This window comes from Propithecus coquereli, unplaced genomic scaffold, assembly GCF_000956105.1.
Source record: "Propithecus coquereli isolate 6110/MARCELLA unplaced genomic scaffold, Pcoq_1.0 Scaffold239, whole genome shotgun sequence".
Taxonomy (NCBI): domain Eukaryota; kingdom Metazoa; phylum Chordata; class Mammalia; order Primates; family Indriidae; genus Propithecus; species Propithecus coquereli.
In genome coordinates this window covers 3,046,129-3,062,642 of record NW_012147941.1, presented here as the reverse complement: position 1 = coordinate 3,062,642, position 16,514 = coordinate 3,046,129, and the positions used below count along the sequence as shown (strand labels likewise).

Below are 16,514 nucleotides of genomic sequence, written 5' to 3'. Positions count from 1 at the left end.
TGCTACTCACAGGAGTTTTTTGCTGGGCTTCAGTTTCAAACTGCCCTAAGCTCAAATTCCTGTTTTATAATCTATTTGAGGACAAAATGTTTATGCTTGGCCCATGGGTTGGCTCATGCCTGTAATCCCAAAGGGAAGGATCACTTGAGACTAGGAGTCGAAGACCAGGCTGAGCACCATAGTGAGACCCTATCTCTACAAAGTCAGTACTGAAGGAAATTAGAAATATTATATTTTACCCAAAAATATGGCATTTTACCATGCCCCACTGACTTAAGAAGCTCTAAGGTGCTCCGACCTCCCCCCTACCCCATCATTCTCCCAAAGTCCTTGAAGTTTCTTTATCTGCCTGAGATCTAGACCCACCTAGGAGTACAATTGTTCTGTTCTTCCCTTCACTGGAATGTGACCACACCTCAATAGAGTACTGTCCCACCTCTCAGACTCACTTAAATTCCAAAGAGAACTACTTACCAGTTTATCTTTGTTCCCCATTCATTCATTCTCCCTGGGAATCCTTTCTTGTCCCTCAACCTAATTCCTCTTCCCCACCCCACCTCGTCCCCTGACCCACTGACCCGTTTCACCTGAAAGGCATATAAGCTTCTGAACCCTGCTGGGGAGTTGAATCTTCATTCTGAGGGTTCCTGTGTATACATGTTAAAATAAGTTTGTATCTTTTTCTTCCTATTAAAAATAAAATAAAATTCCTCAGGTAACGTTGAAGTCTGGGAACTGCCAGGTCACTCTGCGTAGGACCTCCTGGGGAAGCTCTGAAGGAGCTGGGTATATAAGAGGACCTGGCATTTTCCATACACACTTTTATAGAGCTTTTACAGAACATTTTTTTTGTTGTTTAATTTACCACGGGATCTCACAGTCTGTCACCCAGGCTGGAGTGCAATGGTGCAATCACAGCTCACTGCAGCCTTGAACTCCTTGGCTCAAGCAATCCTCCTGCTTTGTCTTCCCAAAGTGCTAAGATTTTTTTTTTTTAAATTGGCTTTGCTGGAACTTTTTCATAAGGAATCTCTACCTGAGGAATTTTATTTTAAAAACATAGATTCTGACATTCCACGGCCAGAGTCCGATTAATAGCTCTGGGGTGGGGCCAGGGAATCTGTATTTTTAAAATCCTCTGTGTTTGATGCTATTGTGGAATTAGTGTTCATTTTTTATGTATAGTGGTTATGATTTTTAAGGGAATTTTTATTTGAAGTATTTAGGGATAAAATTATATCTGGGATTTGCCTAAAAATAATCCCAGTAGAGGGCGTGGATAATAGTATAGAAGAAACAAGTATGTCAGTAACTCTTGAAACTGAGTGTTGGGTGAATGGGGGTACACTATAACTATTCCCTCTATTTTTCAATATTTTTCAGAATTAAGCATTTAGGGAAAAATAAAACTTCCGTGATGATTCTGATGTAGCAGCCTGTATTCAAGCTATATTCAAGATTCATGGGAAAAACCCCCTTGAAGCCAGTTAGCCAGCTGCATGCTCTTGAAGGAAGCTTGTTGTTTTGTTTTTGAGACAGAGTCTTGCTCTGTCGCCCTGGGTAGCGTGCCGTGGTGTCAGCCTAGCTCATGGCAACCTCAAACTCCTGGGCTCAAGCCATCCTCCTGCCTTGACCTCCCAGAGTGCTAGGATTACAAACGTGAGCCACCACACCCGGCCCCTACCTTTCTTTTTTTTCTTTTTTTTTTTTTTTTTGAGACAGAGTCTCACCCTGTTGCCTGGGCTAGGTGAGTGCCATGGCGTCAGCCTAGCTCACAGCAACCTCAAACTCCTGGGCTCAAGCGATCCTTCTGCCTCAGCCTCCCAAGTAGCTGGGACTACAGGCATGTGCCACCATGCCCGGCTAATTTTTTCTATATATTTTTAGTTGTCCGATTAATTTCTTTCTATTTTTAGTAGAGATGGGGGTCTCGCTCTTGCTCAGGCTGGTCTCGAACTCCTGAGCTCAAACAATCCGCCCGCCTCGGCCTCCCAGAGTGCTAGGATTACAGGCGTGAGCCACCGCGCCCGGCCCGTAATTAGCTTTCTTTACGGCAGGACTGCTCAGAGTCCTTAACCTGCTACAGTGTTGTGAAGTCTAAAAGGTGGGATGGGCTCTGCAGTGCACCTCAAATTTAGAAGCCCCTGGCGTATCAGGCCCGGTCAACGTGCTGCCTCAGATCGGCTCAGCCTCGCCTCTCTCCCAGCCCTCGGCCCCTTGCTCACAGAGAGCCTGCTAGTGCCCACCGTCGTCGCCTCATCCCCCAGCACTGGTGGCTGTCTTGGCCTTCCCTGGAGTAATCCGGGCACCAGCACGGCCCCCATGGTGTCTGCTGAGATGGGGGCCACAGCAGCTCCCGCACCCAGCCCAGCCCAGCTGGACGGCACAGAGGCTCTGGCTCCTCCTACACCTCCAGACTCAACTGATGTACCCCCAGTGTGGCCAGAGATCCAGCTTCCCGGGCAGCTGCCCAAAGCCGCCAAGCGACGCCATATGGAAGTGAAGGGGGAATGAACACTCTGGGACGCAAGCTTCAACTCTGAGAGACAGGAGACAGGAAGGAGCCAGCGCACAAATGTCTCCTTTTTCTTCCCAGATGAACTGTTTCCGATAATGTTGTGTTCTCTATGGCCTGCTGAAACATCTCGTATGACCGAGCAAGCAGCCAGGTCTTTGGTGAAGCTGTGACCAGCTCAGTCGTGCACCACCTTGTACTTGTTTCCCTCCTTGCCTGCCCCGCTTCCGTTTCCTTCGCTCTGTCGGCCCCAGGGGTGTACTTTGTAGGGTCTCGTAAGACAATACCCCAAAGGAAGGTCTCAGAAGCAAACGTTTCTCTTCGACCTTCTCCTGCCCTCCTATCTCTGGCCCTTCATTCTCCCCTAAGGCCAGCCGTAGAAACTCTAATCCCTCTTCCCCAAGGTGAGTCATAGAAACCAGAACCCCTTTTCCCCAAAGTCAGCCATAAAACCTAAAAATATTACTCTAAATCTCCCCCTACCTTTCTGTGTAAAAACTGGACATTTTAAAAATGAAATTATCTGACATACTTTGCTTGATTGTAGGTCGTACGACCCCCATTCCAGAGAGGGTCCTGCCCACACCCGGAAGGAAGGAATGCTGCTCAGAGAGGCCAAGAAGAATCTAGACAGACAGGCCTTGCTGGGTCTCCTCATTCAGTCCGTTAGCATCAGATCAGAGCCTTTTGTCCAATCATGTTTCTACACGGCTGTCCGTACTTTGTTGAACCTAAACAAAAACCTAAGAACAGTTTCACCTGTATCTTTGGGTCTTCATTCTGAAGGCTCCCATGTCATATAAAACTATGATCAAATAAATTTGTGTGCCTTTTCTCTTATTAATCTGCCCCTTGTCAGTTGATTTTCAGGAAACCTTCAGAGGGCAAAGGGGAAATTTTCTCTTGGTCTCTACAACCTCCAACTAAAGCATTTAAATTTTGCCTTGGGCTCTGTTTTCTGGAGAACCAGAGCAACAACATATTGAATCTGTTATTTGAGGATCATCTTGGGGCCAGTTTTCTATGGCGCTCACATTGGGAAATGATGATTTAAAGAACTCCCTTGGTGGGACATAAGCCTAGCCTGGACATTGCCTTCTACCTCCTATCAGGCCTTCTGTCCATCCCACTGAACTCTCCTTTCCAGAAAAAAGGCTGAATGAAACCCTAGATCTTTTGAATAACAGGAAGAGAGCGTTGTGCATTTATTAAAACAACATATAACAAACCCAGTTACCATCCCATGTGTCGGCACTGAAATACAGTACATCAACCCTTTCTAGGCCTGTGGGTGCTACCCAGTCCTTCCACCAAGGAAAGGAAGTGGGCAGCTCTATCAGCCTGGCTTCCTTCCCCTCTTTCTGACAGTGGCCAATGACACAATGGCCTGGCATTATACAAAAATTCCTTTACAAAAAGCACCAAGTTGGCATACATATACAAGTATATACAAAAATCACATTTTAAAAATGTACAAAATATTCCATTTTGCACCAATGTAGAAAAGTGTCCGGTGTGATTATTTCAAGCACATTTCCAGCTCTGGTTCAGTGGCTGCTGGACACAGCAGTGGGGGTCCTACTCTAGTCCCTGCTCTCTGAGCAGAGAGAAGACACACCTTCCCAATGCCCCTCCAGGGGCCCCGACCCCTCCCACCCTGGGCCTGTCGCCAAGGCAGCCGGGCCCATCCCCACCCTCCCCAGTGTCTCTGCATCTAGAGGGTCTCTCATTCATCCAGCTAAGGAGTCCTGGTGTCCTGAAATAAAGCAAAAGACACAGAGGCACATGGTGAGACAAGGACTCAGGAGGATCCAAGACTTGCCAAGCTATAGTGACAAAATCATCCAAGCTCCAATTCCTGCCTCGTCCCTTCCTTTTAAAACCAAAACAATTTAGCTGCCAAAACATTATGGATCTTATATCAAGTACAAAACTCCAAAAGACTACCCTATATTTTTCAGCTGGATTGGAATTTAGTTCCAGTAACTATGGCTTGAAAAAGGGCATTCACAAGCACGTGCTAATTAGCAAACATGTCCTTCCTCTGCGCCAGACACTGTGCTAAATGATTATCTAATTTACTCCCCACTACAATCTTTTGAAGTCACTGCTATTATGCCCCATGCACAGATGAGTAGCCCAAGACTCAGAGAAGCTGTGAACTGCTCCAGATCACAGCACTAGTCTGGGCTACAGCTGCTATTCCAGACCCAGGCTCTTAATCCAACTGCCGGCTTGGCAAACTCAGGTGCCTGCAGGGGGCCAGCAGATGACACGAATGAGTAAAGCAGGCAGGCGTGACAGCGGTGGGGCCAGGCAAATGGCCAGGCAAACCCATGTAAAGGGGACAGCCACTCCCCAGAGCCAGCGCTCCGGGACTGGGGGAAGTTCAAGCCCAGCATTGTTTGCTCTTTCCAAATTTTCACATGAAGGTGAAAATGCAGATTCTTAGTGGAAATCTCCTTTTATTATTATTATTACTATTCCTTTTTAAAAACTCTTAATTTTTGAAATGTTAGCTACTGATTTTTTAAAAATTTTAAATACTGTGCTGGCCAAACATAACACCTCAGTGGGCCCAGCCCTGCTCATTAGGCCCCCGTCTTTGACTTCTGTTACCCGTCTGTCTTTGACTTCTGTTACCCGTCTGTCTTTGATCTCCGTTACCTGTCTTTGACCTCTGTTACCTGTCTTTGACCTCTGTTGTGCTGTGTTGCTTCCCATTTAAGAAGATCATTTAGATGTAAAATGGGAGCTTTTTATTATGAGTAGTTTTGGGTTTTTTAATTTTTTTTTTCTCTAAGGGTAAAGAGCACAGGACTTTACCCTAAACAAGTTTAAAACACGTTCTGGGAACGGGACTAAGCGTCATTCCCAATGTCTAGCACAGCACTTCACACATAGTAGATGTCTCGTGTTGTCGTGGAGTGAATGAAGGGATGACAGAATGAATGAACGGAAGTAGGTGGATTTCTTACCTTCTTCCTTCCCCTCTGTGGACTCTTCCTCTTCCTGATCTTCTTCTTCAATGAACTCTTCCTCTTCCTCATCTGTGAGTAAGAACAATGGTGTTAGGATGGGGCTGGTTCCTCGGAGGAGCTACTGGAAGGAGAGGCAGGCTGGAGAGGGCGCTGCCTAAACACCTGCCCGTGCCCCGGTCAGGGTCAGACGGCCACACAGGGACAGCGGTGGCTCAGAAGGTGATGGGCTTGCCAAACCAAGCTGCACAGAGGCCCTCCTCCTGACACCCTCTGCCCTCGCTCTGAGGACGTGAGGCTTTGTTCCAGAAGCAGCAGCAGCTTCTGTCACCCGCCCTGCCTGTGACATCGCTCAGTTAGACAGATAAACCTCACCTGGGGAGAACAAGACAAAAACTCCTTGATCCTCAGGGATCAGAGTCCTGGTCTTGTGGGAACTTGCTCAGCCTTTGCCACCTGCTCGCTCAGCACCCTTATTCCACTTCCTCATTGCTTAGCCTCCGGAGGAGTGAACGTGGGGTGGGGAGCACGTCTGGGCCATCTCTGGTCCTTAGCTCTCTGAAGCTGAGCACAGAAGGACAGTGACCAAGCTGCAACCTATGGCTTCACTTTCTCACCTGGGCTGTCACCTTCAAGCTCTTATAGGGAACATACTTCCCCACCCCGTCCCCCAGGCCACCTCCTCAATCTTTAGGGGCCCTGGAGGGGCCACCACAGTCAGAGCATTTGTTGAGAGTGTCTCCAAAACAACAGCTAAAATTCCAGCCAAATAACTGTGATCAGTGTATAACCCAGGGAGTTTTGTTGCTATTTAATCGTGATCACGATTACTACTCATAACAGCATTTGCAGAGGACTTACTATGTGCCAAGTGTGGTGCTAAGTGCCGAATATCCATTGTCTCATACCATCCTCACAAGAGTCTGTGAGCGGGACGGCCCTCAGTGGGGTCTGTGTGGGCTACTTGCTAAGCTGTGTGGCCTTCAAACAAGTTGCACACTCTCTCTGAGCTTCAGTTTCCTCAACTACAAAAGGGAGAAGATAACAGCACCTGTCTCATCAAGTTGTATGAAATGATAGAATTTATGCCAGGGGCCTAGTGCCTAGGACATAGGAAGTGTTCAATAAATGGTAGCTGTTGGTACTCTCCCATTTTACATATGAGGAAATGGAGGCTCAGGGAGATTAGGAAGAGCAGTGCAGGTCTTCACAATGCTGTGTTCACGTGGTGTGACCCACTCTCGAATATCTTAGCTTAGAGTCGGTAATCGTGGCGCAGATAATCTACAGCAACGAATGGACCCAAGACCATTGGTATCTCAGCTTTGGTATGTATTTTGTCCTAACCCATGAGTAGGGTGTATCTGGGGATCTGAGAAAAAATACCAGAAACTGAAGGAGGTGCCCAGAAGCTTTGCTCTTTCTCATGCAAGCCCGTGTATGGTTCTTGCTTGTTCCTGCCCACACATACTTTTTCTCTCTCTCTCTCAGCTGGTCATCAGAGCACCACCTCTCAGACCAACGCAACAGCCAGCAATGCTGGATTCATCCTCTCTTTCCCTGCCGCTAGTAGCTACCTTTCAGCTGCGGCAAATTAACGTCTTCGCTTCTCATCCAGTTTCCTCAGTTCCCTTCTTATTTTTCCCCTTATTATTGTTGTGGTTGTATCATTGCAATAATTAGAGGCACTCTATGGAAGAGTAATTATAAGCAGAAATGATGATATAATATTGATAAATTAAGGTGCCCGAGTATCATAAATGGTAGCGTTAAGAAGCTGAAGCTAAGACTACCCTTAGGCAATAACTAGTATGTGCCTAGGACTCTATAGAACCTTTCTGCATCAATATCTGATTTGTTGCAACAGCACCATGACGTGGTCATTATTAGAGGGCCCACTTCCAACCTAATTTTTTTTTTTTTTTTTTGAGACAGAGTCTCACTCTTTTCCCCGGGCTACGGTGAGTGCCGTGGCATCAGCCTAGCTCACAGCAACCTCACACTCCTGGGCTCAAGTGATCCTTCTGCCTCAGCCTCCCAAGTAGCTGGAATTACAGGCATGCGCCACCATGCCCGGCTAATTTTTTTTCTATATATTTTTAGTTGTCTGATTAATTTCTTTCTATTTTTAGTAGAGACGGGGTCTCGCTCTTGCTCAGGCTGGTTTCGAACTCCTGAGCTCAAACGACCCACCCACCTCGGCCTCTCAGAGTGCTAGGATTACAGACGTGAGCCACCGCACCCAGCCTTCAACCTAATTTTTAAAAGTTAGAAAATGAAACTCAGAGAGGCGGAGGGGGGCTTGCCAAAGGTCACACAGATAACAAACAAATGGCAGAACCAGGATTTGAACTCGGATCTGTCTGATTCCAGACACCATGCTATTTGCACTGCCCCAAGAGACCTCCCGCTGAGAATTCAGACATAATTTACTGAGCCACAATTATGCTCCAGGCACCATGCTAGGCTCTGGGCTCTTCTAGAAGTTCGCTGTATGAGTTCAACTTGATCTCTGGGATCTTTGCTAGTGTATCTGTCTCCCCCATGGGGCTCAGTGGGAGGGATGGTGGCTTTCAGGGGTCAGGCAGGCAAGTAGGCAAGCGGCACCACCACCTCCTTTACCTGTCCCAAAGTCAATGGCCCTCAGGGTATCCGCTATGTATTCCAAGTCCAAAGTGAAGTAGTCCATGTTTTCAAAGCCTGGCTCTGTCTTCCCCAGCTGGCAGCCCTTGGAAGCTTCCACAATGCTGTGGGGGAGAGAGGGAGAGGCAGGGTAAGATCTCCAGGGCTCAGTGCAGGGAGGGGTGTCTTAGCTCCCACTCCACGAGTGCAGGAGCCATGCCCACACCCAGGTCTTCCACCTAGAGGCTTCCTTGGAGGGGTGGAGTACTTCCTCTCCAGGCCAGCAGAATAGATGGTCCAAGAAAGTGCAATATGCAAACATCAGGAAAGCCAGCCTAAGGTGAGACCTCCCAGCAGATCTAATGCCCGGGGTTGGGGGGCCTGGACAGAAGTCAGCGGCCCTGGTGGGAACCAGGGCCTCGGGGCTTGGATCACAGCCCCTGGGGAGACACTGACCTTTTGATGAGCTGCTTGGCACTCTGTGAGGGGAGAGAGAACACAGGTTAGGATTGCAGAAGAAGTAACCCCAGGAAACCAGCAAACCGGCGACTGGGTGTTGCAGATGGATGCTGGGTGCCATTCCCTAGCCCAGTTGTGACCTGCTCCCCGCCCCAAGCTGGACAGAACTGGGATCTTTTTCCCTCTGTCCATGGCCTGCACAGGTCTCAGTCATCACCCTGGGACCCTCCCATTGTCCTGGCAGGAAGCTTTGGTTCTAGGGGTATCAGTTCAAACACTCCTAAACCCTGAGATCTCCAAGGTGAGACTCATACCCTAATCGCCTTTTCAGACCCAATGTCTAGCACAAAGCCTGGCCCGCAGTAGGAGCTTAGGAAATTTTTACTGAACTGAATTGTGAAGTCTTATAGCTGAGCCTTTTCTGTCTTCCCCAACAAGTTCTTCTAGGGCAGGGCTGTGTCTGCTTCATCGCTGTGGCTCCATCTCAGAGTCTGGCCTACGGTTGGTGCTCAATTCATAGTCTCTATATAGGACAGTATGTTTTGCAGTTTACAAAGCCCCTTCCCAAACATCCTCTTGTTTGATCCTCATCAAATCAGGAAGAGGAAGGTAGGGATTGTTACATGCCCATTTTATAGATGAGGAAACTGAGGCTCACAAAGATTTAAATGACTTGAACTTTAGACAGGGCTGCAGAGTCAAACTGACCCTGCCCAGGCCTTCCTAGTCCTGCTCACCAAGAGGAAGGTGGCCCCACCAGGCTCATCCAGGGACTGGATGGCCGTCTCCACCAGCTTCGTGGACTTGTCGAGCTGCTCCTGGTACTGCTGGATGAGGGCCTCGATGAAGCTGAGCTTCTCCTCCTGCTCCTGTGTGATCCGCTGCAGCAACTCACTCTTCTTCTCGTCCAGGATGGCGTACAGGACGTCAAACTTCTGGCTCAGCGTTTCCTTCACCTGGTGACTGTTTTCCTGGGGACAGAAACCCTACAGTCACATCTCACAGGGTCCTTACTCCGTACCCCCAACACTCCTTTCCAGGGACAGGAGCAAACAAAGCTGGGAGAGATCTTACTAAAGCCCATTTTACAGAAGACGAAGGCTTAACAAGAAGAATGTACTCGTGAGGTCTCACAGTTACTTAGCACACCAGTGACATTCGGAGGCTGGTGTCATGGAGAACAACTAGCCCCTTCTTCAAAAATAGAGGCTCTAGGGTCACATGGCACGACATATTCTGGGCCTCCCATATGCCCCAAGTCACACTCTTCCCTCTGTTTTAGAACCAAGACTGGATTTGGGATGTTCTGCATCCTTTGGTCCTAAGAGAGGTGGAAAAGCAGCTCCTCCCCTTGTGCCCTCCTCAATTGTAATTCCCTTCTCTCCAACACGGATGTTACGTGTCAGTTTCCTCTCCTGTAGAATGGGTATAATAATAGCTCCTTGTCAGACTGGGAACCTCTCCTGGGTGATCACAATGTATGCCACCTTCCTTCAAACCTACCCTTCACCGGGCTTTTTGTCCACTAGCAGCTATGATGACCCCTCCCCCATCTCATCTCCAAGTCCCCAGCCCAGATGGATAGGCAAAATCATGAATGCTTTTTCTGGGATTGAAAAGTTCCCTTCTGCCCTCGACAGTCTTGCTACTCAAAGTGCAGTCCGTGGACCCAGCAGCTTGGGCAAACCCTGGGAGCTTGTTAGAAATGCAGAATCTTATGCCTCATTCCAGACCTACTGGATCAGAACCTGGATTCTAAGAATATCCCAGGGTGATTTGCATGCACTCTAAAGTTTGAGAAGTGTTGGTCTACTACAGCACACACCAGAACGTTGCTCAGAATAAATACTGGGAATTATTGGTGGGACACTCCCCGAGGTCAGGGACCAGTTCCCCATCCCTAGCACCCTGGGCAGGGCCTAACACACAACTGTGCTCAAGAAGCATTTGCTTAGTGAGTGGACAAGTGCATTAGTCCCTCCCCTGCCATCCCTGCTTAGCCACCCCGGGCTCCAGGCCCCGACCTTTAGCCACAACCCCTGGGTGAGCCTTCCCTAGAGACCAGGCTACACTGGGAGGCTTTGAGCCCCAAGGCAGGGCTATTCTGTCCCCTCACCTTGGTCACTCGACGGGAATCCTCCAGCTGAGTGATGATGGTCTGCACACGGTCATTCCCCGCCACCAGCATGGAGATACAGTTACTCAGTTCAGTCTAGATGGGGGTTGGGGGGAGGTCAGGAGAGGAGAGACAGAAATAGCTTCAGGGCCTGCCCGCTGGGGCATGGCAACAATGGTGGCTCTCTCCCTCCCCTCTCTGTTAGAAAGAGCTTCCAGTAGGGGTGTGGCCCCTCTTTCTGGGGTGCAGCTCAGGCCCAGAGCAGAGGATATCAGAGAGATAGCACATCCCTTATTTTACAGATGAGGCCGAGAATGGGGAAGTGAGCTGCCTAAATACACAGCAAGGGACTGGCAGAGGAGGGGCTTGTTTCTAAGAAAGAAGGTACAAAGGAAAGAGAGTCAGAGAGTTCTAGAAGAAAGAGACCAAGACAAGAGTGGGGGTGGGGAAGAAAGAGTGTGGAAAAGGGGGCTACAGCTTACTACATGGACAGGGTGGTGGGGCCCCACAGGCCCAGGGAGAGGGCTCTAAGCTGCCTTCTGCTGCAGGGGAATACGAGGTCTGGAAGAGGTGAGAGGCATGGGAAGATATATCCGGGGCCCAGAGTATGCTGGGATGGAGAAGCCATGGCCTGAGAGGACCCTGGTGGCCTGGCCCTGGGGTCTGATCTCTCCCCTGTGGCCACACCCAGGTGCTCTCAAGTGGCTCTAAGTATAGCCATGAGCTCAGCCACCTCCCCCAGGAAGGCAAGGGCTGCTGTCCCTGCGGCTTGGGAAGTCCCTCCAGAGGGACTATTCCAAGGGCCGGCTCAGCAGATCTACAAGGATCAAATCCACCTCCTGAATCATCCCGCCGTGCCCAGCAGCCCCAGGCCGGGGGTACAAGTGGCTGGAGCCAGTACCTTTTGTCCCTGGAAGACGTTCTGCAGTGGGGCCACCTCACAGGCCTTGTGGGCCCCAAACACCTTGCACATGGAGCATGTGGGCACCTCACACGTGAGACAGTAGATGTTGATTTTCTCATCTTCGTGTTCCTTGCACATGGGGTGGCTGCCCTTCTGCAGGGGCCGACTGAAGTGGAAAACAGTCACAAGTCACGGGGGTCCTGAGTCCCCATCTCCACCCTGCCCCCACCACCAGCTCCAATCACAGGAGGCCACCCCAGACTTACACCCTGAACCGTCAGTGGCTGGCTGCCCCAAAACCTTTTCTTTTCATCTTCAGGGGACCCAGGACCAGGGAAGCCAATGACACCTTACCTGTCCCCCCATCCTAAGACTCAATCTCCGGTGACGGAGTTAGCCTGAGGCTCTGCCAGTGCAGAGGACACAGGAAGGGTCACAGAACTCCAGAGTCATTCCAAAATGCCTGGAGGCATTTTAGAGAAGAGGAAACTGGGCTCCAGAAAAGTGAATTGACTCGCCCAAGGTCACCCAGCAAGTCAGGGCAGGGCAGAGCAAATTCATTTGCTCTAAGTATAGTCACCACAGCTCTCCGTTACTGCAGGCTGGGCTCTGAGCTAAGCGATTTATACTGATGGCCTCATTTAATTCTATATTTACTCCACCAGACTGTAACCTCCTTCAAGGCAGGGAAACTTGCCTGTTTTCTTCACCCTTAAACCTACAGTGTACAGTACCTGGCACAGAGGAGGTGGGAATTAAATACAGGTAGAAAGAATGAATCAATAGCTAGCATAGCAGTTAAGAATATTCACGGTGGAGTCAGTCACACCCTCTCTCTCTCAGCTTCACTACTTGCTAGCTGTGTGGCCTTGGACAAACCTCTGACCCTCTCTGAGCCATAAGGATGCCCCCAAGGATGGGAGAGAAGCAGTGTGTGTGCCCCAAGTCACACAACTAGTACGTGGGTAGCCCAGGGCTGTCCAACAGCCCAGCACAAGCCTGGACTCCTAGTCCAGAGGTTCTCCCAGGGTCCATGTCTCTTTCTTCCCTAACATGCGTTCTTAGAACGCCTTTCTCCCTGGATCTCTTTCTCCCCTTAGGGTCCCTGGCATGTTATTTGTTCTTCTCCTGGGCCAGTGGTCATTTCCTAACCTAGATTCGATCTTTTGAGTCTAGGTCTCACCCCCCACCAACCTCAGCTAGACTCTGCTCTCATGTACAGCCACGCCCTAGCTACACCACCCCTGACACCCAGCCCCTAATGTCGCAGGCGTCCCACAAACCTCGAATGCTGACCGCCCCCTGTCAGTGTCAACACCTCACCTCTGAACACTTGCATGACTGTTCACACCCGGGCTTTATTGTCCCCCCAAGTTCTTAAATAAGCCCCTTTCCAGACTTGTCTTTTGGCATCTGTGCCCAGGGTCCCCAGTACCCAGTCTCTCTTTGCCACCTGCCTCCATGCGCTGGAAAGGGAGCCCAGGCCTGAGGTGCTGAGGGTGAGGCAAGGGTCAGTACCTGTGCCTGCTGCCCTCCCAGGTGCCCACCCTCCCCAGGCCAGGCTTCCGCATCTGGGTTCATATCCAGATTGTTTTACCACTTATTCATTTTGGACCAGAGATTTTCCCTCTCTGAGCTGGGGTTTCCTCTCAGAGCTACTGCAGTCATGGCAGAAGTTGTCTGTAATTAATGTGTGTTGCCTGGCACAGAGCAGACCTTCAGTAAAGGGCAGCTGTCATTGTCATTCAACTACACAGCAAGGCCTCAAAGGGTTCAAACACAACATGCTCTTCATAGGTCGACATTGAGTGGGCTCATAATTGGCGTGATATCAATTTTATTTGTTGTAATGATCAACAATATGTTCGCAATTTTGTGGTGTTGAGCTCTAGCAACGTGAGAAGCAATCAAGCATAGCCCTGTTAAGAATATTCCCCATGGAGTCAGTAACCTCTCTCTTTCAGCTTCACCACTTGCCACCTGTGTGTCCTTGAATAAACCTCTGACCCTCTCTGAGCCTCCATTTCCTCAAGGTAAAATGGAGATAAGAATGCCTTACAGGGTTACCGTGATGATTAGATAGGGAAAATGCCTGGAAAGTACTTGGTACAGGGCCTGCACATAGTAGGTGCCCAATAAATATTTGATATTTTAAACATTTTTCATCAATATCCTATTTGACAGTCACAATAACAGATCTTACTATCTCTCCCCTTTTGCAGACAGGGGAAAGGAAGCTCCAAAGCTTCAAAGATCCTACGATGCATTAGTCACAAAGGCAGATAAGCAAACACAGCTCCCCAGGCCAGGCATTTTCGCCCTAGACCTGGCCCCTCACCTTCCTTTGGGCAGGGCACTGCCTGCAGGCAGGTGCTTGGTGAAGGTTTTGGACCACAGAGACTGTGAGCTCAGCAGCCTGGGAGTCCAGTCAGGATGTCCTGATTTGTAACGATCTCCCCCGTAGCTGTGTCTCTCCCCACTTTGAGGCCAACACTGCACAACTTCCACCACTCACAACATTCTGCCCGCAACGAAGCTATTGTATTATTATTAACAGGGAGACTTGGAGCTAGATTGACTGGCTCAGCTCTCAGCGCTTCCACTTCCCAGCTGGGAAACCTTGGCCGATTGACTTCATCTCTTTGAGCCTCTGTTTCCTCATCTGTGAAATGGGGATAATAAAAGCCATGCCTGATCCACAGGGCTGTGGAGGCACTAAGATGAAGCATTCCCAGGGCCTGGCACTGTGCCTGCTGGCACGTGGGAAAATAACCGTTGCTGTCGTTACAGACAACCTGTCTGTGTTTTCTCTGCTGACCAGGGCCACTCAGCTGGCCCCAGTGCCTCTCTCCCACTCTCTCATCTCATCTTTCCCCCAAGTCTCTGTCTCAGAATCGCCTAGGAAAGCAGCCTAATGTCTGGGCCCGTTCCCATTCACTGAGCAATCCAGAGAGCCAGGGTTGGGGGACATGGGCCTCCACCCCTGCCTTGGGAAAAGGAAAATGGCTCTCAGAACTGGCTGGCGCAGCTAGCCCAGCGAGGGGCCTGGATCGTGAGCAGGTGAAGGAGGAAGGAGGAGCCTGGGAGAGCCGGGCACGGCATGGCTGGGCGGGAGGATGGCCCCTCAACAGCCGGGAGGACCGACCTGGAACACTCCTGCTTATAGATGTCAATGATGTTCTCCACCAGCAGATTCCTCTGCAGGCCGTACACGCCGTGACGATCCATGATCACCTCGTGGCGGCAGGAGGGGCAGCGGAAACGGCCTCCAGACATGGACATGGAGCCGCCCCGGTTGGTCCAGTAGGGATTTGCAGCCTGCAGGTGGCAACAGTTGCCATCAGGCCTGGGATCTGTCCTCAACTCTTTCCCTTCGAATCTCTTATTCTCCTTCCCCCGACACCCCAGGCGCTCCCGTCAGGCCAAACGACCTGGAGAGCCCCATCTTGCAACGAGAGCCAGCCCACTTCCACACGGAGCACCCGAGAAGCAGCCACCATCAACAGGTCTGGGAGTCGGCAAACCGGGTTCAAGTCACCGTTATTCTCTGAGTGACTTTAGGCAAGTGATCTTACTCTCTAAGGCTCAGTTTGCCCACTCATGAAATGGGCATTACAAGTAGAGCAAGCTCCTAAGGCTGCCACTTTAAAGACTAAATAGTGACAGACATTGTGTAAAGTGCCCCTGGGGAACCAGCCAGCACATCCACTCCCGCTCTTTCCTCAGGGACGTGGAGCCCCCCTGCCCCCGTATTGTAGGGAACGGCCTCAAAAGGGAAGATGCCTCTACTGCCCGGTGCCTCCCGCCACCCTCCTCCCAACGCTCTGGGCCCCCTGCCACCTGGAGCTGGCTCCAGCCCAGGGGTCTGGTTTCTCTCTCCTCTCCCCTGTCCCCCACCCCCACACTTATCACTGGAGGCGTTTGACTCTTGATTGGAGAGTCAACAGGGCTCTGAGGACAGGGGTGGGGGAGCTGTGGGCAGGGCGGGAGGGGAAACCTGCGTCATGGAGAACCACAGGGATGGCCAGAGCCGCCTCCCGGCCCCCCTCTGCCCAGTCCAGAGGCCTCCGCAGGGGTTCACTTCAGAGGGGAAAGAGCCGGTCCCCGTTGGAAGGCTAAGAGAGAAGGGATTTCATCGCAGGGAAGCTGAGTAGCCACCTGGGACCCCAGGACAAGGCCATGGCCAGCACTGACCTGGAAGATGTCATTGGCGCACTTCCGGCAGAGGTTGTGCTGGCACGGCAAGATGACCACCGGCTTGGTAAACATCTCCAGGCAGATGGGGCAGATCAGCTGCTTCTCCAAGTTCTCCATGGGGTTGCCGTCCTGGATCAGGCCTGACTTATAATCCATATTGTGGGGCAGTGTGGGGGCCCGCCTGGCTGTCCCGCTCTACACAGACCTGGGGGTCTGGCCTTTGTCACGAATCACCCGGTCAGATCCCCTTTGCCTTCTCCTGGTGCCCGATTCTGTCTTGGTCTGGGGCCCCTCTGATATTTATAGTTGAATCTTGGTCACATGAGCCCCAGGAGGGGACCAGCTGAGCATTCCGATGCCAAGCGCCTGGCGGGGCTTGAGTTTCCTCCAAGCCTGAAAGACTGGGCCTCTCAAATCACATGCAAGGATGAGCAATCACTGTCCCCTGGGACGGGGGTCGTAAACAAGGACAGCCTGTTCAGAGGCAGGCTTAGGCAAGGGCTGGGGGCCCAGAGTTTCCTTGAGAAATTGGTCTCCCCCAGCACCAGGCTGGTCAGTCAGGGAGGGGACCCAGCAAGTAGGCCACTGGGATTCAAGGGGTTAACAGCCAACGCCCCCTCACCGACCAAAATCAAAATCAGCTCGGTCCCCTCCTCTGGAGTCCTGGCAGCTCCCAAGACAAGGAACCAGGGCAGTCCCTCTCTCCAAGCCCACCCCTCTGCC

The 16,514-nt window shown here is 50.8% G+C and overlaps 1 protein-coding gene across 2 annotated transcripts; it reads right to left on the bottom strand.

Annotated features, from left to right (window-relative positions):
- Nucleotides 1–3,689: 3,689 nt before the first annotated feature.
- TRIM63 (tripartite motif containing 63, E3 ubiquitin protein ligase) lies at nucleotides 3,690–16,069 on the bottom strand. 2 transcript variants are annotated; one of them, XM_012645928.1, is made up of 9 exons: nucleotides 15,789–16,069; nucleotides 14,740–14,912; nucleotides 11,592–11,760; nucleotides 10,691–10,786; nucleotides 9,312–9,545; nucleotides 8,572–8,594; nucleotides 8,116–8,240; nucleotides 5,494–5,565; nucleotides 3,690–4,271 (listed from the first exon to the last, which is right to left on the bottom strand). In XM_012645928.1, the coding sequence occupies exons 1-9, from the start codon at nucleotides 15,945–15,947 to the stop codon at nucleotides 4,246–4,248; spliced, it is 1,077 nt and encodes a 358-aa protein (XP_012501382.1). In that variant the 5' UTR covers nucleotides 15,948–16,069; the 3' UTR covers nucleotides 3,690–4,245. The 2 variants fall into 2 exon arrangements, with proteins under 2 accessions (XP_012501382.1, XP_012501383.1); XM_012645929.1 differs by having other exon boundaries at nucleotides 3,700–4,271; nucleotides 11,592–11,699; nucleotides 14,763–14,912; nucleotides 15,789–16,065.
- Between the last annotated feature and the right edge of the window lie 445 nt (nucleotides 16,070–16,514).